The following is a 26,348-nucleotide window of genomic DNA, read 5'->3' on the forward strand; positions in this document are numbered from 1 at the left end:
AAAGACTGCGCGGCGGGACGCTGAGAAGAACGCTCGTTAGTTGAATCGTCAAAGTACCCGGAAAAAAAAAAAGCATACAAACACTGCGTAAAAGTAGCTCAACCCCCCCCCCTCCCCTCAAACCTATTGCAATTTGGTTGGAAACCCACCCAATTGGCAACACACTAGTGAGCGCGGGAAAGAGAAAGACGAGGAGACGGCCGGGGCCCCAAGTTCCCCCCCCCCCCCCTCCTGCCTAGTTTCGGGGTTCGGTTCCCCCTTTTCGCTCTTGCTTTGTTTCTGATGGACAGACCGACGAGGTTCGTATGCCCCCAGCCACCCCTCCCCCCTGCTAGGCCCCCACCAGCCTATGCCTCTCCCCCACCCCACCCCCCAGTCCCATCAGAACTTTCACCCCCTCTGTCATTTTATGTATTGATCATTTCAAAACCATCAGCTGGAAAAGTCTGCTGCTTATTCCATTCATACTTTAAATGCCAACTCTGTTTTTTTTCTTTCTACATCTAACAGCCTATTTGACTAGTTTTAGATAGTAGGATTTTTGAATTTTACATGTTAAGTACATAAGTAATGCCACACTGGGAAAAGACCAAGGGTCCATCGAGCCCAGCATCCTGTCCACGACAGCGGCCAATCCAGGCCAAGGGCACCTGGCAAGCTTCCCAAACGTACATTTCTAGTAGAGTTATTGTGAAAATATTTGTACTTATTAAAACTGCATTTGAATATTTTTACTGCTGTAGTTGCCTATTGCTCATGTTTGATCTATTCTTACTGTACAGCATCGTCTTGAGTGAATTCCTTCAAAAAGGTGATAAACTTAATGAAGACGACTACACATTTGGTTTGACGGAATTCTTTATTCTAGTTCATCTTAGACCGTAGAAAACTTTTATATGCCCGGTAAAAATATTTGTACTAATTACAAACTACATCTAGGTCCCTGTTTGCTAAGCCATTCTATAGGCACTTTAGTGTTTTTAATGCGCGTTAACCATGTACCCGTGTTAAGTGTATGCACCTACGATATCCTTATAGGTGCCAACACAGTTAGTGTGCAAGCTAATTGTAGGCATGTTAAAAACGCAAACGCGGCTTAGTAAACAGGGCCCTTAGTAAAGATGACTACGCATTTGCTGGGTTTGACAGAATTCTTTATTCAAATTCATCTTAGACTGTAGAAAAGTTTTATATGTCGGACAGTAAACTAATAAAGTCCGAGTAACCAGCACGCACATAAAACTCTTGATCCTTTTAATATAGGTTGTGTGCAGGCAAGTAAAGCATCTTTGCTTTATGTTAGTTTTACTTAGTTTTGTACATATGATCTGTAATCGTGTTCTTTTATCTGCTAAATTTGGTCACTATGAGTATTTTGTTGTGTTTGGTATCTGTAACACTGTGAAAATAAGGGTAGGGTGATCACAAAGGTGGTAGGATGTGCTAATTTATAGGAACTGTGGCTCTGTATTTTCTTAATATTCACATAATTTGCCTTTGCATAGACATTGCGAGTTTGGTAGTATTAAACCCACAAAATATTTCTTTGAGGATGTACAACGATTGAATTGGGTGATTCAATATAATCTACCATCGAAGTACAGACCATGCTCATTCATGTACTAGAGACTGCATGAGACGGAAGGTGCTACAAAGAACTACTCAGATAAGTTTGAAGACAACAGTTGTCGTTCACATTGTTGTTGGTGACGTTTCACACTGGTTATTAGACTGTTACATAGTAACATAGTAGATGACGGCAGAAAAAGACCTGCATGGTCCATCCAGTCTGCCCAAGACAAACTCATGTGTATACCTTACCTTGATTTGCACCTGTCTCTCCCAGGGCCCAGACTGTACAAGTCTGCCCAGCAGTTTTTCCCGCCTCCCAACCACCTGTCCCGCCTCCCATCACCGGCTCTGGCACAGACCATACAAGTCTGCCCTCCCCTATTCTCGCCTCCGAACCACCAACCCCTCTTCCCCCCACCTGCTCCACCTGTTGAGAATCAAGAACGGTGTAGTTATTGAACTTCCGATTGTTTAGGGTCAGTTAGAGTGTATGAGCTAAGTGAGTGGATTGTTGTGTTTTTCACAGATCCATCACTATTCATAGATGTTTGGTGTGGGTGGTTTGATCAGAATTTTGATAACTGATATACTTTCCACGTTCCGTTTTTTGACCACAATATTTTTTCTCCCCTACTTTGGTCTATAGGGGAGTTTTTTTGATTATTGTGGGTTTGTTTTCTTTTCGGAAGGTGGTAGGGCCTGTGATGTTAGCCAATACATTGGAGTCTTATGCACAGGTTCCCTGGGCATCTGAGGCTAATTTTTTCAATTATATTTTATTCATTTTTTGATCATAACACTACACTAGCATTATTATGAATAAGGAGTGATAGTAGCAGTTTCTTTGTATAGATAGGTCAGCAGTGAGACTCCACCTTGACTATTGGCTGTCAGTGGTCCTATCTTTGCAAGAACATCGATAGTGTAGATTGTAATTCGGGGAAGGGGTACTAAAATAATATAGGCAGTGTTCTCTCCAGGACTTTCTGAATGGGTGTGCCACCTAGCTAAAATGTTATAGTACTACCGTGCTGCCACCTGATTGGCAAACATTTCTGGGAAGAACGCTAGCAATCCTTGCAAGACACATGAGAGCATTATTTATTTATTGCATTTGTACCCCACATTATCCCACCTTTTTGCAGGCTCAATGTGGCTTACAGAGTGTTGTTATGATGCAGTCATTACATGATCTTAAATACAGTCGATAATAATAAGCTGAAGGTAGGTGATTTAGATGCAAGGTGCTAGGTAAGGTGTTGTGAGAGGTGTTTTTGATGCACCTGAGTAGTTTGAGGAATGATTTATTAAGGATGTCTTTAGTAGGCTTTGTTGAAGAGGTGTGTCTTCAAAGATTTGCGAAAGCTGGTTAGATTGTCCATATTCTTCAGGGCCATGGGTAATGCATTCCAGATCTGTGTGCTTTTATACGCAAAAGTAGTAGCAGCATATGACTGTTTGTATTTAATTCCTTTACAGCTGGGGAAGTTCAGATTGAGGAATTTGCGGGCTGATCTTTTGGCGTTTCTGGGTGGTAGGTCCACTAGGTTTAACATATAGAGTGGGGCGTCTGCGTGGATGATTTTGTGGACGGTTGTGCAGATCTTGAACTCGATTCGTTCCTTGAGTGGTAGCCAGTGTAGTTTCTCTCTTAGAGGTTTCGTCCTTTCGTATTTAGTTTTTCCAAAGATGAGTCTGGCTGCGGTGTTCTGGGCTGTTTGCAGTTTTTTAATGGTCTGTTCTTTACAGCTTGCGTACAAAGTGTTACAGTAGTCCAGATGACTTATTACTAATGACTGTACTAGGGTACGGAAGATGTTTCTTGGGAAAAAAGGTTTTATTCTTTTGAGTTTCCACATCGAGTAGAACATTTTTTTTCGTTGTATTCTTCACATGGGTATCGAGTGTGAGGTATCAATCAATAGTGACTCCAAGGATTTTCAGATTTTCTGAGATAGGGAGTGTGCAGTATGGTGTGGTTATGGTAGGGTAGTTGTTTGTGTTGTATTGGGAAGTGAGAACTAGACATTGAGTTTTTTCTGCGTTCAGTTTTAACTGGAATGAGTGCGCCCAAGAGTGCATGATTTGGAGGCTCTGGTTGATCTCGTTGGTTATTTCGTTTAAGTTACTTTTGAACGGGATACGGATCGTGACATCATCCACATATATGTAAGGGTTAAAGTTCTGGTTGGCTAGAAGTTTGGCTAGTGGTATCATCCTAAGGTTGAAAATAGTTGGCGAAAGGGGGGATCCCTGAGGAACTCCACATTCCGGTGTCCAAGGTGGTGATCTGTCATTATTCGTTGTTACTTGGTAGGATCTGGTGGTGAGGAATCCTTTGAACCATTTGAGAACTGGGCCTCCGATTCCAAAGTATTCTAGCAGGTGTAGTAATATTCCATGATCTACCATGTCGAAAGCACTAGACATGTCGAATTGTAGTACAAGTATGTTCTTGCCGGTTGCAATTGTTTTTTTGAATGAATTCTTTGCAGACACTAGTACAGTTTCAGTACTATGATTTGATCTAAATCCTGATTGAGACTCATGTAGAATTGAGTGTTTGGTTAGGTATTCCGTGAATTGTTGCGTCACTATGCCTTCCATCAGTTTTGTTATGAGCGGGATCGAAGCAACTGGTCGGTAGTTGGTTAGGTCCATTGTGCTTTTCTTGACATCTTTTGGCAGTGGAGTGAGAAGGATATTTCCTTTGTCCGTGGGGAAGAGACCATTTAGGAGTCTGTAATTTACTTGGTTCGTGAGGTCTTTTGTGAATTGTTTGGGGGCGGCTTTTAATAGGCTAGTAGGGCAGATGTCAAGTTTGCATTGAGATTTGGCATATTTTCCGAGCCAGTGTGTGAGTTCGTCTACTGAAATCAAGTCAAAGTTGGTCCATGATCGATCGACTGGATATTCCCCAGGTTCCAGGTCTAAGCATTCAAGGATGCTTGTGTACTCAGTGGTATTGCTTGGTATCATGCGTTGTAGCTTTATGATTTTTTCCTTGAAATAGTTCGCTAGGTTGGTTGCCGATGGGGTTTCTATGCTATTCGAAGTGACCTGTGTGGTGTTTAGGAGATTATTTACATGTGAAAAGAGTTTATGCGTATCTTCGTAATTTGGTCCTATTATAGTTCTGCAGTGCGTTCTTTTGGTTTGTCTGATTTTGTATTTGTATTTTCTTTGTAACTGTTTCCACTCTTTGAGTGTGTGTTCGTGTTTTTTTTGCTTCCAGCTCTTTCTAGCCTTCTAACCTGTGCTTTTAGTTCTTTCATTTTTTCGTTGAACCAAGGGATTGAGCTTTTCCTATGTGAGGTTCTAGTTTGGAGTGGCGGACATTAAGATGTCCAGAATGTAGTCGCTGGACAAATTAAGGCAAAATAGATATGAGATGTATGTATAAATTTGACAGGCTTTAGCAAGGTACAGAAGTGTGAAACTGCCGTAGAAAAAGATTTTCCGGGACAAAGGTATCTTGCACAGGAGGCAACTTTTTCAATTGAAAGAAAGCTCTGGAACGAGAGGGCATAGGATGAAGGTTAAAGGGGATAGATTGAGAAGTAACCCGAGGAAATACTTATTCACAGAAAGGGTGGTGAATTTGTGGAATGGCCTCCCAGTGGAATTGGTGGAGGTGAAAACAGAATCTGAATTTAAGACGGCTTGGGACAAGTACATAGGATCTCTAAGGGAGTGATAGGGCTAGTGGAATGCATGGATGGGCAGACTGGATAGGCCATATGGTCTTTAGCGATCTACATTATTTTATGCTTCTATATATGAAGCTGAAGGAAGATTCAGGAGAGACTTTAGAAGATACTTTACTGAGATGGTGGAATATACCAACAGAGGTGGTGGAAGCGAGTACTGTAGCAGGGCTCAAGCATCTAGGACTAGCAACTGGGATCAAGGCCGGTGCAAGGGTATTAGAAGTCCTAGATGAACCTTCAGCTTTGTGCCCCCGCTCTATTAACCGTTTTACATTACTAGCAAACTCCCCTCCCCCACAATTTTGATAATCTCAAGAATCATGATCATTCCAACACCATTGCTCCCAGAACAGTCCTGTGAAAACATATTTTGTGATATGAAACACACAGAATCTGTTTTACATTGTTGGGATCTTGCCAGGTACTTGCGACCTGGATTGGCTACTGTTGAAAATAGGATACTGGGCTTGATTGACCTTCAGTCTGTTCCGGTATGGCAATGCTTATGTTACCTAATAAGGCAGTTTCTAAAATGAAAAATCAGAAGGCAGCAGAATATTTGAAAATTGCCCATTTTTTCTGCAGCTAAAAGCGTAGCTGTCAAAACCTAGTGTTTTTGCTTTGACTGTAGGTGTTCTCTGTTGCTCTCCAGAAGCTGCTGCCTAGTTTGCCTAATGGTTAGGCCGGCCATGACTGGAATATATCATTGCAATGTAGATTAGAATAACTGAGGAGTTTGGGCTTTATGTGCCCTCGTCTACTGTGTTAACTATCTTGCCACTTGTCAACAGAGTGTCAAATTGTGCTTTTGTTACAGGAACAAAAAAACTGTTGATTATTCGCAGTTTGATAATGATGGTAAGTAAATCATACATTTTTGCTTGCTAGACAGTATTTGAAATATGTATTCTATATTTAGGTGTAATTTTATAAGTGCTTATAGAATTGCCTTGGAGGTGTGCATGCATAAAACTAGATACCCAGGAAACAGAGCACCTGCTTTTATGTGATGTAGGCAGGGTAGAAATGGATCAGGCAGGATTAGTACTTGTGCCTGTAAGAATCTGTACTCATGCACAAATTTTTAAAAATACACACGTTACTCCTACCTTAAAGTGGGTGTAAACTTGGGTGGGTGCTTTTGGGTAAACTATTTTGTAAAGACATGGAGAGACAGAGCAGAGGGTTCAGAACTTGGGAAGCCAGGATTCAATTCCCACTGATGCTCCTTGTGACTTTGGGCAAAGGGGGGTTGTGAGCTCTCCAGGGGAAGGGAAATGACTTAGAGGCATATTTTCAAAGCACTTAGACTTACAAAGTTCCATAGGTTACTATGGAACTTTGGAAGGCTAAGTGCTTTGAAAATATGCCTCTTAATGTACCTGAATGTAACTTGCCTCAAGCTACTGATGAAAAAAGCATGAGCTAAATACAAATAAATACAGGCATTTATTGCCTTTATAAGTACAGTAGTATTCATGAATGCACAAGTTGATATTTATATTTCTGAATAAAAGGACAATTCCCCCCCTCCCCCAACTTGTTATATTTATCTCTAATGGCCTAAGTTCATGTTTGTTTGTTTAGAGTTGATATGACCTTCTCTTTTGTTTTTTTGTTTTTTTTCAACGTTATTGTCTTTTTTTTTATATTTGTAAACCATTTTGAATGGCTGTGTTTCAGTAAAATGGTATGTAAAATCTGATGAAAAATATACACCTTTCTGCCTAGCCTCCCAAAAAACTCTCTCACAAAGTAACACCTGACCTGAGGCAGGAGTAACTTTTCCTCCTAAGGAACTCGTTGCTCTGCCCATCCTCCAGCCACAGGAATGTCTATACGTATAGAGGATCATTTTATAGCTGGTTGTCTCTGTGTCTTTATCAAATGTTGCAATGTGATTCAAGCTTGAATGTATAAAAGTAGCAGGAACTCCAATATGTGTTATCTCTTGCATATCCCCACACAATGCACTCTTTGTCAAATCTAATATTTTTGGTAGAACCATCAGAAGGGCAAATCACAATCTATTATAACGTGGTAGCGAATTGGTCCCATTTCTTCATTAGCCCAATTTTATAATTTTTCATTCAGTGCACTATGTAGTATTATGCAGTTATCTTAAGTCAATATTCGGGAGATAGTAAACCCTGCAGAAACAGCAGCTGTGGTCCTTTACAACTATGCTGCTTAGACTTGAGAACACAGCTACTCAAGTCAGGTATGCATACATGACTAATTGTACTGTGCATACATGAAGTCATTTTATGAGAGACTTTTTCTGCACGTATACTGGCATATACACCAACATTACTACTACTACTACTACTATTTAGCATTTCTATAGCGCTACAAGGCGTACGCAGCACTGCACAAACATAGAAGAAAGACAGTCCCTGCTCAAAGAGCTTACAATCTAATAGACAAAAAATAAAGTCATCAAATCAATTAATGTGTACAGGAAGGAGGAGAGGGAGGGTAGGTGGAGGCGAGTGGTTACAAGTGGTTACGAGTCAAAAGCAATGTTAAAGAGGTGGGCTTTCAGTCTAGATTTAAAGGTGGCCAAGGATGGGGCACCAACATTCTTTAGACACTCGCAGTGCGCCTCTGGTTCAGTGAGGAAGGAGAAGTGTTGAAATAATTCTTCCTTCTGCTTTGTTATGAGAAATACTATATGACCAAGGAAAACACACTGTCCTATATGACAGAGTTCTGTTTGCTTTCTAGATTCATCTGCTATGATTAAAGGAAAAAAATTACTAGGCAAGACATTAATTTTTCCTTATTCCTTGCCCTCCATCTCTTCTTACAGATGAGGATTTTACATGTGCAGGTGTGCCTCCAAGCAAAAAATCCAAAGTAGCTGAGACAAAGAAAGAGAGAAAGAAACCACTGAAAAAGTCCCAAAAACAGGAGATGGTGTCTGAATGTAAGCCTCATGTTGAAAGGTGAGAATGAACTAAGGGAATGAAGATACCAAACTAAATAGCAGAATCTCTCTGATCTACAAAAACAGTTTGAATTTGTCGGTTCTTCTTTTACCGTTTTGGGTAGATATAAATTTCCATCATTAAACTGAACCTTTAAGAGTGGACTAACACGGCTACCACACCTCTCATCATTAAACTAAAACTGGCTCCTTCCATACCTCATGTCCAACCTGTCAACCCTGTTCAACTATTGCCTGCTACATCTGTCCTTAGCACTTTTGTTCTGGGTGCTGTTCAACACACCTGCCTATTGCCATCACCTTTTTTTCCGTCTATTAGTACCTCTGAACTCTTAAGCTATTTTTTCTTCTGCTCTGGAATTAATTTAATTAAAATGTAATCACTACTACTACTACTACTTAACATTTCTAGAGCGCTACTAGGGTTACGCAGCGCTGTACAAATTAACAAATAAGGACAGTCCCTGCTCAGAAGAGCTTACAATCTAAAGGACGAAATGTCAAGTTGGGGTAGTTTAGATTTCCTGAGAAGAGGTGTAGTGATTAGGTGCCGAAGGCGACATTGAAGAGGTGGGCTTTGAGCAATGATTTGAAGATGGGTAGGGAGGGGGCCCGGCGTATGGGCTCAGGGAGTTTGTTCCAAGTATGGGATGAAGCGAGGCAGAAAGGGCGAAGCCTAGAGTTGGCGGTGGTGGAGAAGGGTACTGAAAGGAGGGATTTGTCAAGAGAGCGGAGGTTACGAGTGGGGACATAAGGGGAGATGAGAGTAGAGAGATAAGGAGTTTATCGAACTTGTTACCGCTTATGTTGCTGGCAACTTAAAGCTGTTTACAGTAAAAATAATCAACGATTAAAAACAAGGAAAAAGGAAAAGGAACGCCAATTTACAGATAGAATTGGACTTAGGTTGTTCTTTCCTAGCATAAGACACTCAATTGAGGAGAATGAAACAAAAACGCGCATGCAAAGACAAGAGGAGTCAAACAAAATTCAGATAAAAACAAATACACAGAAAGAAAGTATTCTACTAACCCTGATATCTCATTGCAAAATCAATCCAATCCTAGACGGCGAAAGCCTGTTGGAAAAGGTTTTTTAATAAGGCACGGAAAGACGTATAGGCGGTTTTGAGCCGAGGGTGGTGTGGTAATGAGTTCCATAGTACCAATAAGGTAAAATAGAATGCACTGGATCTAGTGGCTTCCCATCTATCTTGAAGGTTGTGGGAGTACCAATCTGTAGTCTTTCAGCGAGCGAAGAGTACGAGAGGGTGCAAAGGGGATCACCAGGGAAGCAAGATAGAGAGGGAACCATTATGGAGAACCTTATGAGTTAAGGTTAGGATTTTAAATTTAATTCTGAACTCAATGGGCAACCGATGAAGCTGATGGAGAAGCGATCAAAATGAGGTGCTCAACAGAGTTTACGAGCGGCTCTGTTCTGTAACGTTTGCAGACTCTTAAGGTTAGTTTTAAGTTCCAACCAGAGCTGTTCTTTTGCATGTTTATTTTAGGACAGACATGAGTGTGTGTTTTTCAGAGTCAGAGTTGCCTATATATCCTGATATAATCTTGCTGTGTTTGGATGTGGCACAGCTGCCAAAATATCACAGGGTCTGAACCTCTGGGGAGCAGAGCGGACACTTGCTATCTCCAGAAAATTCCATTGATGATGATAGATGATCATCCTTAGCTCAGGTCAAACTGACCTGTTGAAGGGAGTGGTGTAACTTAAAACCTAGTTCCAAATGTACGTATGTTAGTCCAGTAATAAGATTTCAGCCAAAACTTGTTTGTTAAATGCAAGTCGATTAACACTGCAAATGCAGCAAAGTGACTCATAGGAAAAGAAGGGAGGGATAGGATAACATTTATATTTGACGGGCTTCAATACTTCACCTTTATTGGCCTAATGATTAGTATAGTTACTACTACTACTACTATTTAGCATTTCTATAGCGCTACAAGGCGTACGCAGCGCTGCACAAACATAGAAGAAAGACAGTCCCTGCTCAAAGAGCTTACAATCTAATAGACAAAAAATAAATAAAGTAAGCAAATCAAATCAATTAATGTGAACGGGAAGGAAGAGAGGAGGGTAGGTGGAGGCGAGTGGTTACGAGTCAAAAGCAATGTTAAAGAGGTGGGCTTTCAGTCTAGATTTAAAGGTGGCCAAGGATGGGGCAAGACGTAGGGGCTCAGGAAGTTTATTCCAGGTGTAGGGTGCAGCGAGACAGAAGGCGCGAAGTCTGGAGTTGGCAGTAGTGGAGAAGGGAACAGATAAGAAGGATTTATCCATGGAGCGGAGTGCACGGGAAGGGGTGTAGGGAAGGACGAGTGTGGAGAGATACTGGGGAGCAGCAGAGTGAATACATTTATAGGTTAGTAGAAGAAGTTTGAACAGGATGCGAAAATGGATAGGGAGCCAGTGAAGGGTCTTGAGGAGAGGGGTAGTATGAGTAAAGCGACCCTGGCGGAAGATGAGACGGGCAGCAGAGTTTTGAACCGACTGGAGAGGGGAGAGGTGACTAAGTGGGAGGCCAGCAAGAAGCAGATTGCAGTAGTCTAAACGAGAGGTGACAAGGGTGTGGATGAGGGTTTTGGTAGAGTGCTCGGAAAGAAAGGGGCGGATTTTACGGATGTTGTAAAGAAAGAAACAACAGGTCTTGGCAATCTGCTGGATATGAGCAGAGAAGGAGAGAGAAGAGTCAAAGATGACCCTAAGGTTTCGAGCTGAGGAGACAGGGAGAATGAGAGAGCCATCAACAGAAATAGAAAACGGGGGGAGCGGGGAGGTGGGTTTGGGGGGGAAAATGAGAAGCTCGGTTTTGGTCATATTTTTTTTTTTTTTTAAATCATTTATTTATAATTGACAAGCATTACATCTTGTATTCAGAAACACAGAAAAGCAAAAAGAAAATACATAGGAAAAAGAAACACTAAGTAAATTTTTATATTCTTCCTTAGACCACAATAAGAGCATAGGAGACGTGTCTAGTAATAAGATAAAGAAACAACATAATCTTATACAATAAGAAATACTAAAGAAAATGGCCTGGCTCATTAATCCACTATAGTAAAAATTAATCCGTTGTTAAATTATTGCACTGGAGATACATTGAGGACCCGCTTTTGTTCCAGAAAAAACTTTAACTGATCCGACTCAAAAAAAACATATTTTACATTAAGATACTTCACTATGCATTTACAAGGATAGGATAACAAAAAAGAGGCTCCAATTGCCCTTGTCTCATCTCTCAACGCTAAGAATAACTTTCTCCTATCTTGAATGGTTTTAGTTACATCTGGATAAATCCAGATCCTAGATCCACAAAAAGGTTTCATAGAATTTTTAAAGTACATTTTTAGAATTGCGTTAAGGTCTTGCTCAAAGACTAATGATATCAATAAAGTCTGTCGATTTGAAACTGCTGAAAAAGACTGTTCCAGAAACGCCGAAAGATCTTGTATTTCCTGGATTTTCTCTTGTGGTTTAGTTTGATTGTCTATTTGCTCCGATTCTCCCTCTTTATTTTTAGGCAAAAGAAGATAGAAAATTCTATTTACTGAAGGAATATGAGAGGGAGAATATTGCAGATTTTCAATCAAATATTTACGAAACAGTTCCATCGGGCTTAAGCCTATTATAACAGGAAAACTTAATATCCTTAAGTTCAAGCGCTTATTAAAATTTTCAAGTTGTTCAATCTTTCTCAAAGTCATCAGCTTGTCTTTAATCAAAGTACTGTTAGTCTGTTTCAGCGTCGTTATTTCTGTTTGAATCAATTCTATTTTTGAAGTAGTATCTACTTTAAAGTTATCCATAGATTCTGTTAAGAGATCAACTTTACTTACGAGCGTGGAAGTCTCTTTTACCGTGTTCGCTATAGTTTGAGTCAGTTCTTGGATAGCGGTCCAAATCAACTCCAGTGTGACCACCTGGGGAGCATTCTGTTCCACAGTTGTTTCCTCGGTCCGCTTTGGAGTGGAGCCGCCACTTACAAATCCGCCACGTTCGACTTCCGAAGCGGCTAGATCCGACATCCACTGCCGACTGCGAGCTGGACAAGGTGGTTGATTAATATCCGGCGGGGATAGAAAGATCTCTGGGCCCAAGTGAGCCGTCGCTCCTTCGTCGGCGCTCACAGCAGGCGAACTCTCGCCGGGATTAAATGTGGGCTTTGTTGTGAAGCGATCCAGCGTCGTCTGAACCGGCGACGAGGTAAGAACCAATGACGGATGGCTCTTTACCAAAGCTTTCCTCTTTGTATGAGGCATTTTTTTAAAAAGGAAAACAAGTTTTAAGTATAAGTCCAGAGAGCTCAAACGCACACATTCAAAGCTGAGCCGCCATCTTGGACACGCCTCCTTCCACCAACATTAGAGAAGCTCGGTTTTGGTCATATTTAATTTCAGGTGGCGTTGAGACATCCAGACAGCAATGTCAGACAAGCACGCTGAAAATTTGGTTTGGATGCAAGGTGAGATATCAGGGGTAGAAATGTAAATTTGGGAGTCATCAGCATAGAGATGGTAGGAAAAGCCATGGGATGAGATTAATGAACCAAGGGAAGAAGTGTAGATAGAAAAGAGGAGGGGACCAAGAACAGAACCCTGAGGTACGCCGACAGGCAGAGGGATAGAAGTAGAAGAGGATCCACCAGAGTGAACACTAAAGGTGCGGAGGGAGAGGTAGGAAGAGAACCAGGAAAGGACAGAGCCCTGGAATCCAAGTGAGGACAGGGTATCGAGAAGTATGCTGTGATCGACAGTGTCAAAAGCAGCGGAAAGATCAAGAAGAATGAGGATGGAATATTGACCTCTGGATTTAGCCAGTAATAGGTCATTGGAGACTTTAGTAAGCGCAGTTTCGGTTGAGTGGAGAGGGCGAAAACCAGATTGTAGTGGGTCAAGAATAGCATGTGAGGAGAGAAAATCAAGGCAGCGGCGGTGAACAGCACGCTCAAGTAATTTGGAGAGAAAAGGAAGGAGGGAGATGGGTCGGTAATTAGAGGGACAAGTAGGGTCGAGTGAAGGTTTCTTAAGGAGAGGTGTGACCACAGCATGTTTAAAGGCAGCAGGGACAGTCGCAGTGGAAAGTGAGAGGTTGAGAATGTGACAGATAAAAGGAATAAAAGCAGGAGAGATGGCATTAAGAAGGTGGGTGGGTTCGTTTCCCACTGCAGCTCCTTGTGGCTCTGGGCAAATCACTTTGCCCCAAGTACAAAATAAGTACTTGTATATAATATATAAACTGCTTTGATTGTAACCACAGAAAGGCGTTATTTCAAATTCATCCCCTTTCCTTTCTTATTTTGTCATACTGCAAATTATACAAAATATCTAAGCGGTTTACAAATGAGTTAAATAATTTTAGGGGAAGAGCCTCAGGAGAGAAACAGTAAGAGGCCTAGGTTACACACCAAAAGGGAAGGACCTACTGGAATTCTCTTCCCATTGCCTACGGCTCTCAAAACCTATTTTTTCAGACAAATGTATGAGTTTTCTAATTGATTTGGTATCTGTTTTATCCTTTACAATTAAGGGTCTGTGGCATGGAGTCTTAGCCTGCTGGAACCTCTGTTTTCCTCCCCACTTGCTGTCCAGTGATGGTTTGTTCCTTTTTCCCTCTCTGCCTCTTCTTTCCCAGCTTTTTTATCTTTCCTATAAACATTGTAGTTCGTTTTCTGCAAACTCTTATTTATGGCTATTGTAAACCACTATGACGGTATTTACCCTTTAGTGTTAGATCAAAGAATAAAGAAACTTGAGAACAGACAGCGTGAATCTATATGTATAAAGAGATTTTTGTATTGAGGGTAAAATCAATATGGAAAGGTGAAATGTCCCATAGAAAATTAAATTCATTCATCAACAAGGAATCATGATCTGAAGTTGTAGGAAAGAAGGGTTAAACCCCACATACTTCACTATGGAGACACATAGGTTGGCAACCAGAATTGTGAGAGAATGTAAGCATGCTTGGAGATGAGAAGCAGGGGCTTGATATTTGGTTTATGGCATGAAACTTTAAAGGGACAAAGAGGGGAACATGCAAGCTAGCAGGCAGATCATGGTGATACAGCTGCCTCAGACTTTCAAGAAGACATGGAGCAAGTGGTGATTACAAAATTAGCAGAGTAGGGTAACCTGCACCGAGTGGCCATGGATAAAACCCAAATATCAGTGAAAATGAGGAGGCCCAGCATTTTGAAGAACAGCCTCACAATGGCTATGTTTGGATTATCAGAAAATGTGGCAGACATCGTAGGGGGCCTGAGTGCTTGATTTAAGTGTCTGTCTTGGAAAAATTGCAGTGTACAATAATGAGACTTGAAATGGCTTAGGTGGCAGAATTTCAACACAGTTGCTACAAATCAGGAGGGCAGTTGTAGGAAGAGGCTTGAATGTTCAAATAAGGGGGGAGGGGTGCTGCACTCGTGTTGCTTTAAGTAGACTGATGTATATCTACCCAAAATGGTCAAAAAGCGAGGCGAAATCTCAGCTGGGCAGACCAGTTGGTTTAAATTTCCGATGTCATGCTCTGGGTCTTGTCTTATGGAATCCATTCTTGAACGGTAAAGGTATAGACAGAATACAAGACCAGGAATAACATAACACAAATACCGACCTGAGGAAGGTGTTAATGCCTGCAAAGTAATCTAGTCAATCCAATAAAAAGGCTTTACTTTGCGTTTTGAGGAGTTGTTTTTTTTTTGTTTTGTTATTTTATTTTATGCTGTCTTTATGTTGGCTTATAACACAACATAACTCCAATTTCATAACTTGACATGGTGATGTCCAGTCATGCTTGACAAATCAATATATATAAAAGGCGAGTGTCGTACTTACTCGCAAATGCGCAGTAGAGACCTCTGCCCCGCTCCCGCGTCAATATGTGATGACGGGGGGCGGAACACAGAGAGTCTGTACTGTGCATTTCTGAGGGAGGGACACCGCCGTCTAACGCTCCCCCCACCCGAGTCGCCGCTGCCACCCACCTTCTACCCGGTCAGGCCCTCGCTCCACTATTGAAACAGCGAGGGTCCAGGAACGCAGCACTGAGCTCTGCTGAGCTGCCGACATCGCCCTTCCTTCTTCTCTGCCTCTGTCCCGCCCTCGACGACGTTACGTCACACGAGGGCGGGGCAGGCAGAGAAGAAGAACGAAGGCCGACGTTGGCAGCTCAGCATCAGCAGAGCTCAGTGCTGCGTTCCCGGACCCTCGCTGTTTCAATAGCGGAGCGAGGGCCCGGCCGGGTGGAAGGTGGGTCGTGACGGCTCGGTGGGGGGGGGGGGGGGGGGGGCGAATTCGGAGGGGGAGGGGCAGCGGCGAACTCGGCGGTGGGGGCGGGCCTTTCAACCCCCCCTTCCTATAATAGCCCGTTTTTACGGGCTCAAAGGCTAGTGATATAATAAGCAGCCTTTTTTCTCACCAAACTCCATTCCACATTATACAATGAAAGCCAGTCTTCCCAAATCCACTACAGATTTGAACAGCCCTTTCCATCTAACTGCCCCCTCCCCAGCTGTCTTATTAGAGGGTTAATAACTGCAGCTCCTCATTGATAACAGATTGAAGAACACCTTCCATATCTGTAAGAACGTATTCACCACCCCTTTTCCCACCTTGTAGAAAGATGCACATCTGGTTGCTCCAGAGTTTAATCCAGTGACTAAGAATGCATTTCTTAGCTATTTAACCCCTTGTTTACTAAACTGTGCTAACAGCTGCCAGTTTGCTAATTCCAACACAGCCCATTCACTTTGAGCTGTGTCGGCATTGTCGCTAGCGCAGCTTAATAAACGGGGGGGGGGGGGGGGGGTAAGAAGGCTTTTCATATAAATAAAATAAGCTCATTAGAGCAATATTAATTCATAACTCATGTCCAGGAGATATTCCCAAGAGATCCCAGGCAAAGGTTTAATCTGTTTCTTTTTTGTTTGGCATCATTATCTTTTGAACCAAACATATAAAGAGGAATCCAATAAAATTTATATGGAAGTATGTTTGATTTTTACAAAATATTTCTAAAAAGCAAGGAAAAGACCTCAAAATGCCCGACCGCTTACTTTCAGTTTTCAGCGGCTTTAACTGGGGGCGTGGTGTTCATCACTGGTCATAAAAACCTTGCTTGGAAAGAATTATTTTAACTTTTAATTTATTTCCAAATAGATTTTAACAATTTTGCTCTTTTTACAAGAACATTTTTTTTAAATATATTGACAATATCAATGCTAACTTCAAATTTTCTTTGGTTCATAAAAACCTTCACTGATTCTCATGAAGTGCTCTAAAGCAGCTTTACAAAGATAAAGTAAAGTCGAGCACTTATCTGTTGCCCGACGGTGGCCCCATCCGTTTCGCTTGTGGGCTTTTTCAAGGGCTGTGCTTCGACAGAGAAAGCAGTGAGAGAATTTTTTTCCTCTCTTTTGATCTGACCATAACTTAGTGCTGCTTTGAACCAAAATTAAAGCACTTTTTTACAGCACCTCATAGTTCTGATTGATTGATTTTTTTTTAAACACCAGCACTAAAGGCCAGGTAAAGCTTTCAACTTCAATTTACTTTAACGAACATTAAAAAAACAAACAAAAAAACAACCCTCCTGGCGCTTGGGCTTTCCATGTTGAAGATCACTGGTCAGAGGACCTCCAAGCAAAAGGGTTCAGATCTAGGCCCCTCCTCCAACCTTACATTCAGATAACTTCTACTCGTTCCATCCACAACCACTGAAATCCCCTTATCCCCCCCCCCCCCCCCCCCCCCCCCCACATGGTGATCCCATACCTACCTAACCCTTTGCATGCTGCCATCTTCCTTTGCATTCTTTTGCTACTGGTTGCTAAATGCTGTGGCTGTCTGTGTTGGGGAGAATAGGTGGAGGTAGGTATGCTGGGGGAGTGGTTTACTGAATGGTAGGTATTGGAATGTAGGATTGGGGGCCCCCTGGTCTGGCGCAGAGATTGGCATAGGGATTCTGAACTGGACCAGAGAGTCTCCAATTTTTTTTAAGTTTTAAAATGATGGAAAAGTTATGCATTCTTTAACTTTACTGCTATCTAAACATACTTTTCATGTAAAAATGTACACCAAAGTTAGCATACATTTTTACTCAAGTATTTGTACAAACGTTTTTAATGCCTAATGCATTGGTATATCATTAGCTAATGCATTGGACTGTAATACTTAAGGTTCTGCAGAACCAGCTGGAACGTGAATCATATTTAAACCTTTCACATTACTCTGTGTGAGTGGAATACGACTTACTAAAAGTGGGCTGTAGGTTATCAGATCTAATTTGTCTATTTTAGGCTATCTGTGAATGAAAAACTGTATCAGAGAGACCTAGAAGTAGCAATGGCCCTCTCAGTGCAAGAAAGACCTGCACAGACCTCAGCTGTAGAAGCAGCACCAGAAAAAGGTTGGTTAGTTGTTGATTTACATAATTGTTTCTCTCAAGGAGAAACCCAAGTGATGTATGCAGCATCATTAAGACAGTTCTGTCCCTTTGTCTCCCCCCAACATCCATTGCACCAGTACCAAATCACTTACAATACATTTCTCTATCATGGAATTCATTGCCGGAGAAAGTGGTGAAGGCGGTTAGCTTAGCAGAGTTTAAAAAGGGGTTGGACGGTTTCCTAAAGGACAAGTCCATAAACCGCTACTAAACGGACTTGGGAAAATCCAAAATTCCAGGAATAACATGTATAGAATATTTGTACGTTTGGGAAGCTTGCCAGGTGCCCTTGGCCTGGATTGGCAGCTGTCGTGGACAGGATGCTGGGCTCGATGGACCCTTGGTCTTTTCCCAGTATGGCATTACTTATGTATATGTACTTATCCTGCCCACCTGTAACCAATTGCCTTTATCGTGCTAGTGATCAGATCATTATGTTTAAAAACATAATGTTTTTAAACATGGATAAAACCATTTATTTGTAAAATAGAACATGTTACAGAATGTTCTTTTAAGCATGGATAAAACTATTTATAAAATTGAGCTAGAAAAAAAAAAAGATTATCTCCAGTCAGTGTTGCAGAATGACTGTAGAGCCAGTGCCGCCCCCCCCCCCCCCCCCAAGAGTCTGAGACATCAGTCCTCTGTCTCCTCTCTCCACCCCCCACCCCCTAAAAAAAAAAAAGCCTGGGAAAATAAATGGCTCTTTGGGCTGCCCTCAGATGAAGTAGGTACTGCATCCCAAGGAAAAAATGCAGTGTAACAGAAAAAGGAGTATCAGGTAGTATCTGGGTTGGAAGAGGTAAGGATTATTGATTCACATTCTAGGAGAGGGATGAAAAAGGCAGAACAAAGAAGAGTCCCCTTCCAGTTCTTCCTACTGCATAGACCAAGTTGCAGTGGTCCAGTAGACTCAGTACTGAGGCCAGTTGGCTGCACCTGCAACAAATAGATGGATTGCCTACCTGTGGTTCATTAATCATCTGCCTACCTTGTAGAGCCAATAAAATCTATCCTATTAGCAAAGCATCAGGCTTAATCCAGCAGTTGTTCACTGTAATACTATCAGATAGAAATTGTGCTATTTTTTTGGCAGGGATTGAAAAATGTGGATCTTTTGAAGCTGCAGGCATGGGTGGCATTCCCCTCTCCAACTGCAGTGTGGATAGCGCTGTTTTAGGTGAGTTTTAAATAATGCCTTTGAGGGCCATAGAGCAGCTTTATCAACCTCGTTAATGAAATATGCAAATACCCCTTGCATTTTTTTTTTGGGGGGGGGGGGTCTCAATGATCAGCACTTGTTGCCACACTTTCAGTATTTATTCTAGACATCTCTGTGATGTTTTGAAGAGCTGTGGCACTGAATATCTATTTACTAGTAAAAAAAGGCCCATTTCTAGCAATGTAATGAGTTCCTGCAATTAATGTTTCCACGGTTGTATTCTGAATATAATTGTTGTTTACATGTGTAAGATTTCTTTATATACAATATTTATTGTGTAAACTGCGTTACAATGTGGTAAACGTTTTCCTTGTTCAGGCCCTTCAATCAGTTTAACAATCACATCAGAAGAGCTCCTTATTCGTGAGAATGCAACATACAGTTGCCCATGTGAGAGACTGAGAGTGACCGAGTGTTTTACAGACAGTGTAAGAGAGAGATACCCAGAGTGATTGAACGTGTGTGTGTGTGTATGTATGTGTGTGAGTGAGTGACAAAGTGATTAAATGTTTGTCTTCCCTTCCGTTCTGTGCACTTGCCTCCACTGATGTTCGTACCTCCCTGTATATGATTGTTTGTTAGAGATTCAATCCACTCCACTTCCCTCCTCCAAGTTCCGTTCTGTCTGATTGGTTCTTCGTTCCTGTGACGTCGCGTTTGTTTGCTTGGCAACTATGCAGCGTTCCGTTTCCTTGACGTGAGGGCGGGGACAGTGAGAGCCAATGAAATGCTGAATGTCAGATTTACGAACCCTACACTGCCACAGTGCCATAGAGTCAGCTTCAGAATGTTGGAGGTGCTTTTTATTATATAGGATATGCTGATAAGATCCTTATGCCATTTCAAAACGCCAATAATATATGTAAATGGTTGAATTCTACTAACCTTTCTCTTAACGTCGGGAAGAATCAGGCAATGGTTTTGAGTAAAAACTATAGAAAGTCTAGTACACAGTCTATTAACAGAAACATAGGAGCATAGAAAATGAAAGCAGAAAGACCACATGGCCCATCCAGTCTGCCACCTCTGCTACCAACTCTCCTTTTCACTCCCTTAGAGATCCTGTGTTCTTGCCTCAAGCTCTCTTCATCTCTACCACCTCCATCAGGCAGCCATTGCGCACATCACCACTGTTTCCGTGAAATATATCCTTAGATTACTCCTTGGTTTATCACCTTTCACTTTCATCCTATGCTCCCAGTTCCAGATCTCCCTTTCAGTTGAGAGATCCATTTTCTGTGCATTTATGCCATGGAGATATTTAAATGTCTTTCATATCTCTCCTCTCCTGCCTTTCTTCCAAAGTGTACATATTGAGATCAGAGACCACTGACCATTTTAGTAGCCGTCCTCTGGACCGACTCCATCCTGTGTATATCTTTTTGAATGTGCAGTCTCCAGAATTGTGCACAGTATATTCTAAATTAGGAAATGTGACCACATTCCATAGCGTCCCACAGATCAATCCAGAGACTTGGGGGTTGTGTCCCTCTACCAGCAGGTGGAGATAAGAGAGAACCTCTGAGGTTTGCTATATGTGCCTCGTCCTGCTTTTGTGGAGAGGGACTACATCTACCCTTCTCCAGTCCTCTGGGACTACTTGTGACTCTAGAGAAACATAGAAAAGGTCAGTCAGCGGATCCACCAGTACTTCCCTAGTTCCTTGTAACCTGTATTGGTCACTGTTGGTAACAGGATACGAGGCTTGACGGACCTACGATCTATCCCAATATGGCAATGCTTTTGTTTTTATGTTAAAGAGATAAAGCAACCTACTGAAGGTTAGACAGGCCTTGTGCATCCCAGTCATTTCCCTGCTGGTTCAGAGATGTAAGCATTCATGCTGCCTCTTGATCGCTTAACTCTTTCTTGCTCAGTAGGCATTGCATTTCACGTTCCCTCTTTTACTCTGCAGGGTTGGATAAGATCACAGATGTACAAGATGATCATACAGGCGGTCGCAGGCGGAGAGCAGCTGCATCCAGGGCCATGTCAGAACAGAAGAAGCTGTTGATGTGTGAGAGTGGCGACGAAGAAGAAAAATCTGAGGAAGAGGAGGAACCAGACTCTACTGCCAGTAAGTATCTGTTTTTGCTTGGTTTATAAAATTGTTTTAAATGAAAAATGCTTAGATTGTGAGCCCACTAGGGGCAGAGAAAGTACCTGTATTTAACATGTAAACAGCTTTGGCAGTATATCGAGTCCATGACCCTTTGAATATAGAATTTTCTGCAAGGGACCCCCAAGAGGTTTTGTGCTACATCCCTTGCTTTCAGACACAGATGTCGGTTTAACCCGTTCTTAAACCGCCACGGACAGATTCATCGCCTCCTACGGTAACTTGTACCAGTGCCTGACTACCCTTACAGTGCTAAAGTAATAGGTTCTTTATTTGATAAACCATTATTTACTGACTTGCAGGTCAAAGCAGTTTACAATAACAATAGTAAACAATTATGGAAAAGGAACTACAGAATACATAGGACGGTAACCAGGCATATAATGTTTAAAGTTTTTCCTGCTGCATTTTGTGTCTCTCTTGCTTGACTTCTCTCTAAGGAAAATGCGTGTTGTCAGTCGCTGGCCTCGGTTGCTTGTGTTAATTGCTTTGTGTTCACTTTCAGGAAAGGTTTCTATACCCAGTTTGTCTGAGTTTGGCTTGCTGTTTGTGTATTAATATCCCTCACTTGGAAAAGTGCACTCTCTGCTTCCAGATGAAGCCTCAGAGAGCGAATCCAGTTTCAGTGATGAAGATGAAGAGTTTTCTGTAAAAAAGGGGAAGAAAGCTAAAGGAAGCAAAAAGAAAGACGCAGAGCTCAAGGCGAAGGCAGAAGAGAGAAAGAAGAAATCCCCTGGATGCAAAATGAACACAGCAGGTACAGCCCAGAGCTGGTTGGTCACCCTGCCAGTTTTCCTTTCTTTGGCTATTCCATCTCACGTTTGTTCAGTGGCTACACTTACCAACTAAAGATCGTAATAAAGGCATTCTTGAGACCGTTTTTAATAGTTGCAGAAATGTAAATCCACAAGCTGCGTTTCTATACATATGTGAATGCTTCTCAATCCAGTCCGCGGGGCACACCCAGCCAGTCAGGTTTTCAGGATATCCATAATGAATATGCATATGAGAGATTTGTAAACCAAGGAATCAGTGCATGTAAATCTCTCTCATACATACTCATTATGGATACCCTGAAAACCTGATTGGCTGAATGTGCCTTGAGGACTGCGTTAAGAACAGGGGCGTAGCTGCTATGGGGGCCTGGGCCCCCGTAGATTTGGCCCTGGACCCCCCTACCGCTGAAGTCTGACTACGCCCCTGGTTGAGAAGCACTGATCTAAATTTGTGTGACTTTTTGTTTTTACAGTAACTCCTGTAGCTACTGCTCCATGTTCTGTTAAAGCAAAATCTCTGAAGACTCCTGTTTCCCCTGAAGCAGTTGGGAAGCCATTGCAAGCACTTAGCCCTCCAGCCAGGAAACCTATGTGGACTCCACCAGGTACTTGCATGCTATTAACCTTTCCACAGTGGGGAAGGGGATTGGGCCAACTTAAGATGCCTTTTTTTTTTTCTTTCCCTGAAGAGAATCAAAAATGAGGTACCTAGCTAGAAAACACATTAATTGCCAGATAGTTTTAATCTAACTAGAAAACCATAGGCTTATTTTTCTGTAATGTTTTATTGCCTATGATGAGTCCCAGCTGCAGTTATGTCCTCACCATGGTGACCTAAGATCCCAGAGAAATTCCAAAGCATGACATGGACTGACAAAGGCAATTGGTGGCCTATATTTCCAAGCTGTGTGTGAAGAGGGAAGCTGTAACTGGGAGCAAGGCGGAAAATATTTCTGTAGGCTAGTGTGCAGAGTTTGAAGGTTATTCTTGCCTTAACAGGGAAGCCAGTGTAAGGCTTGGAGTAGTGGGGTGACTCTGTCAAAACAGGGTTTTTCCATGAATTAGTCACATGGTGGTGTTTTACGCTGTTTGTAATTTTCTCAGGACCTGATCTTTGCATCAGGCATAGACTCCATTGCAGTAATGTAGGTGTGCTAAGGTCAGTGTTTGCACTAGCTTGCGGAAGACTTTTCTCAGAAAGTAGCCTCTGATGCCTTAATTTCCACATTGTGCGGACATTTTCGTTATGATGTTTGTTGTCTGTGTTTTGAAGGGCAGGTTAACAGTCTAGTGTGATCCCGCGGACTTTCAGGCTATTGGGTGGGTGAACCCATCTAGAATAATGCTACTACTAATCGTTTCTATAGTGCTACTAGATAATATGCAGCGCTGTACACATTATATGCAGATACTTTCTCTGTCCTTAGAGGGCTCACAATCTGTCTTTGTGCCTGCTATGTGAGAATTGTGTTTTCTCTCTGTTTAGTTTTAATTTGAATGCAGTTGCCCAGGATTTTAGGATGTTCACCCCTTGGGTTATTGTTTCAATTAATACATTTTTATAATAATAATAATAAAACAGAACTGTGGCTTAGGCAGATACAGGGACTCTCCCAGAGTCATAGAACGTTAGTGGTAGGACATGAACTCATGAGTTTCAGGTGCCCTCATGAGCTGCTCTGAAGGTCAGATCACACCTCCTGATTCCCTCCCATTTATTTAGGATTTTGTTCACCTTTTCAGTAGTAGCTCAAGATGAGTTACATTCAGGTATCAGTAGGTATTTTTCCTGTCCCTGGAGCCCTCACAATCCAAGCTTATATTTGAATCATTGAAGGGTTAAATGACTCGCCCACCTTGCATCTTTGAACACGACCCATGTTTGTGATGTTTTCGTATAAATATGTAAAAGTATCATTACAGTAAGCATCTTTTTCTTTTAAATTTACAGCTTTATTAGGAAGCAGCAGTAGCTCATTAAGGGAAGTCTCGATGAAATCCCCAAATCAAGGTCTCCGACTTGGTCTGTCCAGGTTAGCAAGAGTCAAACCCCTTCATCCCAGCGCTGCAAGCAGCTGAAGTGACTGGAGCAAGCTTTCTTCACACCCTCTTGCCGGCTTGTTGGATTTCAGTATGGAGTGGTGCTGGGGCTACTACTAGAATCATTCTGGATTATTTCCTGTTCATCCTCTTCATGGGATCAGGGCTGAGTGCATACCTGTTCTCAGAGGATTGACAATAGGGCTGGATTTCTAATGTACAGAACTGGCCCCTTTAGCCATAAGAGGACCTGGGCCGCATGGAAGTGGACCTGTGTATATGAAGACCTCTATCCATTGAAAAACTAAATCAAAATTTTGGAAGGGGCACTTAATATTTGCAGATCCTGAAAGGAAGACGTCATGTAAGCATCTCTAAAACAGGATTCTGCAATGAACCTGAAAATTGCTGCACTGTGTGTTGGGTCCCACTGGGGGATGTTAGCATTGCAACTAGATTTGGGAAGCTTGGTTGTATCATCACGGATATCTGAGAGTTACTGGCTTAAACTTCAGGAATCATATTTCTTCCTTTGTTTGTTTAGGTCTTTATAGTCTGGTAACTCTCTTCCTAAGGAAACAGATGGGGAAAGTTAGAGAAAACAATGATACCTGACAGAGTCTGGGTTTAGGTTTATTTTTAATATATTTTTTTAATAGACTTTTCACATGGTCAGTAATACATCAGTCATTAGATAAATGCTTTTGAAATTTATAACTTAGGTTGATTTCTATCCTTGACATTTTAGGAGAGTAGTATCTTGGTGGATGCCAGCAGTTCTGCCAGAAATGCACTCCTGGAGACCAGTGCACCTCTAGGAGGGTGGAATTAGAGCTGTTTAACATGTTCCCTTTCAGTTTTACAGATTTTAATTGGCACAGATTTGCAAAATGGTTGTGAGGCTGCAGGGCTCTTCCAGTTGAACTGAAACAGAAGTAAGGACAGATATCCCGTTTAGATCGTGGTCCTCTTATATTAGCCGTCAGCAATTTAACAAAGAGCCCTGGGAGACTCTAACGCTGCTGAAAATACACAATATTTAACTTATATCCTTATTGCATGTATAAAGATTGTTTTTATAAATTTTAACATTATTTAGAATGATTGTATTTTAAAATATTGTGTAAAACTTTCTTGTGTAAGAAGGCTGTATGTTTCTCAGCATTTCTGAAGTTGTTAGCCCTAATCTTGAGAGGAAGGGTTAAAACCCATTTCGTCTAAAATAAGAGTTATTTTTTTTTTTAATTAGGGTTAAAGATGTTGGTGGACCTTTTAATCAAAGCAGATAGAAAATTAAAGAAGTTCACTTTAGCAATGTCTCCTCCACTTTTATTCAAAAGTTTTTTAGGATTTGGGAAGATTGCTACCAAAAACTCAGATGACGAACTTCTGTAGAGCAGGGGAGGGCTATGTACATAAAAGCATCCCTGTTCTTTCCCTCAAAATATTTACTTAACTGTTGAGGCTTTTTCTACCTTTCTCTGCGTCATTCCTGCATTTCTATTGCACTTTTTTGATTGCCTGGTATATGTGTATATCATTCGGTGATCTGTGCTATATTTGCTCTTTGGGTGTTTGGGGAGGAAGGTAGTAAGTAGGTGACCACTGATGAACAGCAGCACAGTAACGTGGATTTTCTTGGACCGGCAGTGAGAATGACTAGGTACAGGAACCTTCAAAACTGCAATGAATCAGAAGCTAAATGGAAAACATTTTTGGTCTGAGCCCACCAAATTACTTTACTGGCAATGTTTCCTCTGGTTCAGAACTGATATAAGGTGGGAACTTTGTGCTGTGTGCTTTCCTGTCTTCTTTACTTCACAATTTGTTTTTAGTAAGCAAAATATATCCTTAGCATTGTCCTAGATCTCCGAACAAAAAATAGGAGAGTGTTCCCTTATTAACAGAGTGAATTTGTGAAAATGAATTGTACTTGCAGTGTGTGCTGCTAAAACTGAGAAACACGATTTCATTAATGGATTATAACTGATCTTTATGAAAAAGAGGAACCGTTGTTTACTGTTTAGATAATTGTACAATTTTGAATAAATAAGTAATTCTTTTGCAAGAGAGTTGTATATTCGTGTTGGGACAGGAGGAGTGTAGATTGTTTTCTTCTTGTCAAAACTTAAGTAACAGAATTTTCATGGCCTGGGAGCTGTCCAACCCGTGGTGCTGAACAGCAGTGAAATACATGTTAAACTTCAAAGTTGTTTCTTAAATTTTATATAGGTTATTTACATTTTTTACAAGAATCAACATATAATATTATAGCATACTTTAAGAAAATAACCCCCCCCCCCTGTTTACAAAGCTACACAGCATTGGGCTGTGTAGGCAGTACTGCACAGCTTTGTAAACGGGGGGCCTAAATCTAAATAGAATAATAAATCCAGCCAAAAAATAGTTGTGCTTCACAGCCCACAAATAAGGGAGGTAGTTGCAGCCACAGTTTTTAGGGGGAAAAAAATTTCCTAGCATCAGACAAAACCAAAAG

At 41.6% G+C, this 26,348-nt stretch overlaps 1 protein-coding gene across 2 annotated transcripts; it reads left to right on the forward strand.

Annotated features, from left to right (window-relative positions):
- Nucleotides 1-25,859, forward strand: RAD51AP1 (RAD51 associated protein 1). Of its 2 annotated transcripts, XM_030214293.1 has the most exons (9): nucleotides 1-299; nucleotides 6,100-6,140; nucleotides 8,095-8,230; nucleotides 17,546-17,655; nucleotides 18,791-18,874; nucleotides 20,832-20,993; nucleotides 21,631-21,792; nucleotides 22,285-22,416; nucleotides 23,763-25,859. In XM_030214293.1, exons 1-9 carry the CDS (start codon nucleotides 283-285, stop codon nucleotides 23,888-23,890), a joined length of 972 nt encoding a protein of 323 aa, XP_030070153.1. In that variant the 5' UTR covers nucleotides 1-282; the 3' UTR covers nucleotides 23,891-25,859. The 2 variants fall into 2 exon arrangements, with proteins under 2 accessions (XP_030070153.1, XP_030070154.1); XM_030214294.1 differs by lacking the exon at nucleotides 6,100-6,140 and having other exon boundaries at nucleotides 2-299.
- The last annotated feature ends 489 nt before the right edge of the window (nucleotides 25,860-26,348 follow it).

The sequence above is a fragment of the Microcaecilia unicolor genome, chromosome 9, assembly GCF_901765095.1.
Source record: "Microcaecilia unicolor chromosome 9, aMicUni1.1, whole genome shotgun sequence".
Lineage (NCBI taxonomy): Eukaryota > Metazoa > Chordata > Amphibia > Gymnophiona > Siphonopidae > Microcaecilia > Microcaecilia unicolor.

What these genes read in the sequence shown, in the direction of transcription:
- RAD51AP1 (XM_030214293.1), top strand. An exon ending in TGTAAGCCTCATGTTGAAAG is followed by an intron (nt 8,231 to 17,545) that starts GTGAGAATGAAC and finishes TGTCTATTTTAG; the next exon opens with GCTATCTGTGAATGAAAAAC. An exon ending in ACCTATGTGGACTCCACCAG is followed by an intron (nt 22,417 to 23,762) that starts GTACTTGCATGC and finishes TTAAATTTACAG; the next exon opens with CTTTATTAGGAAGCAGCAGT.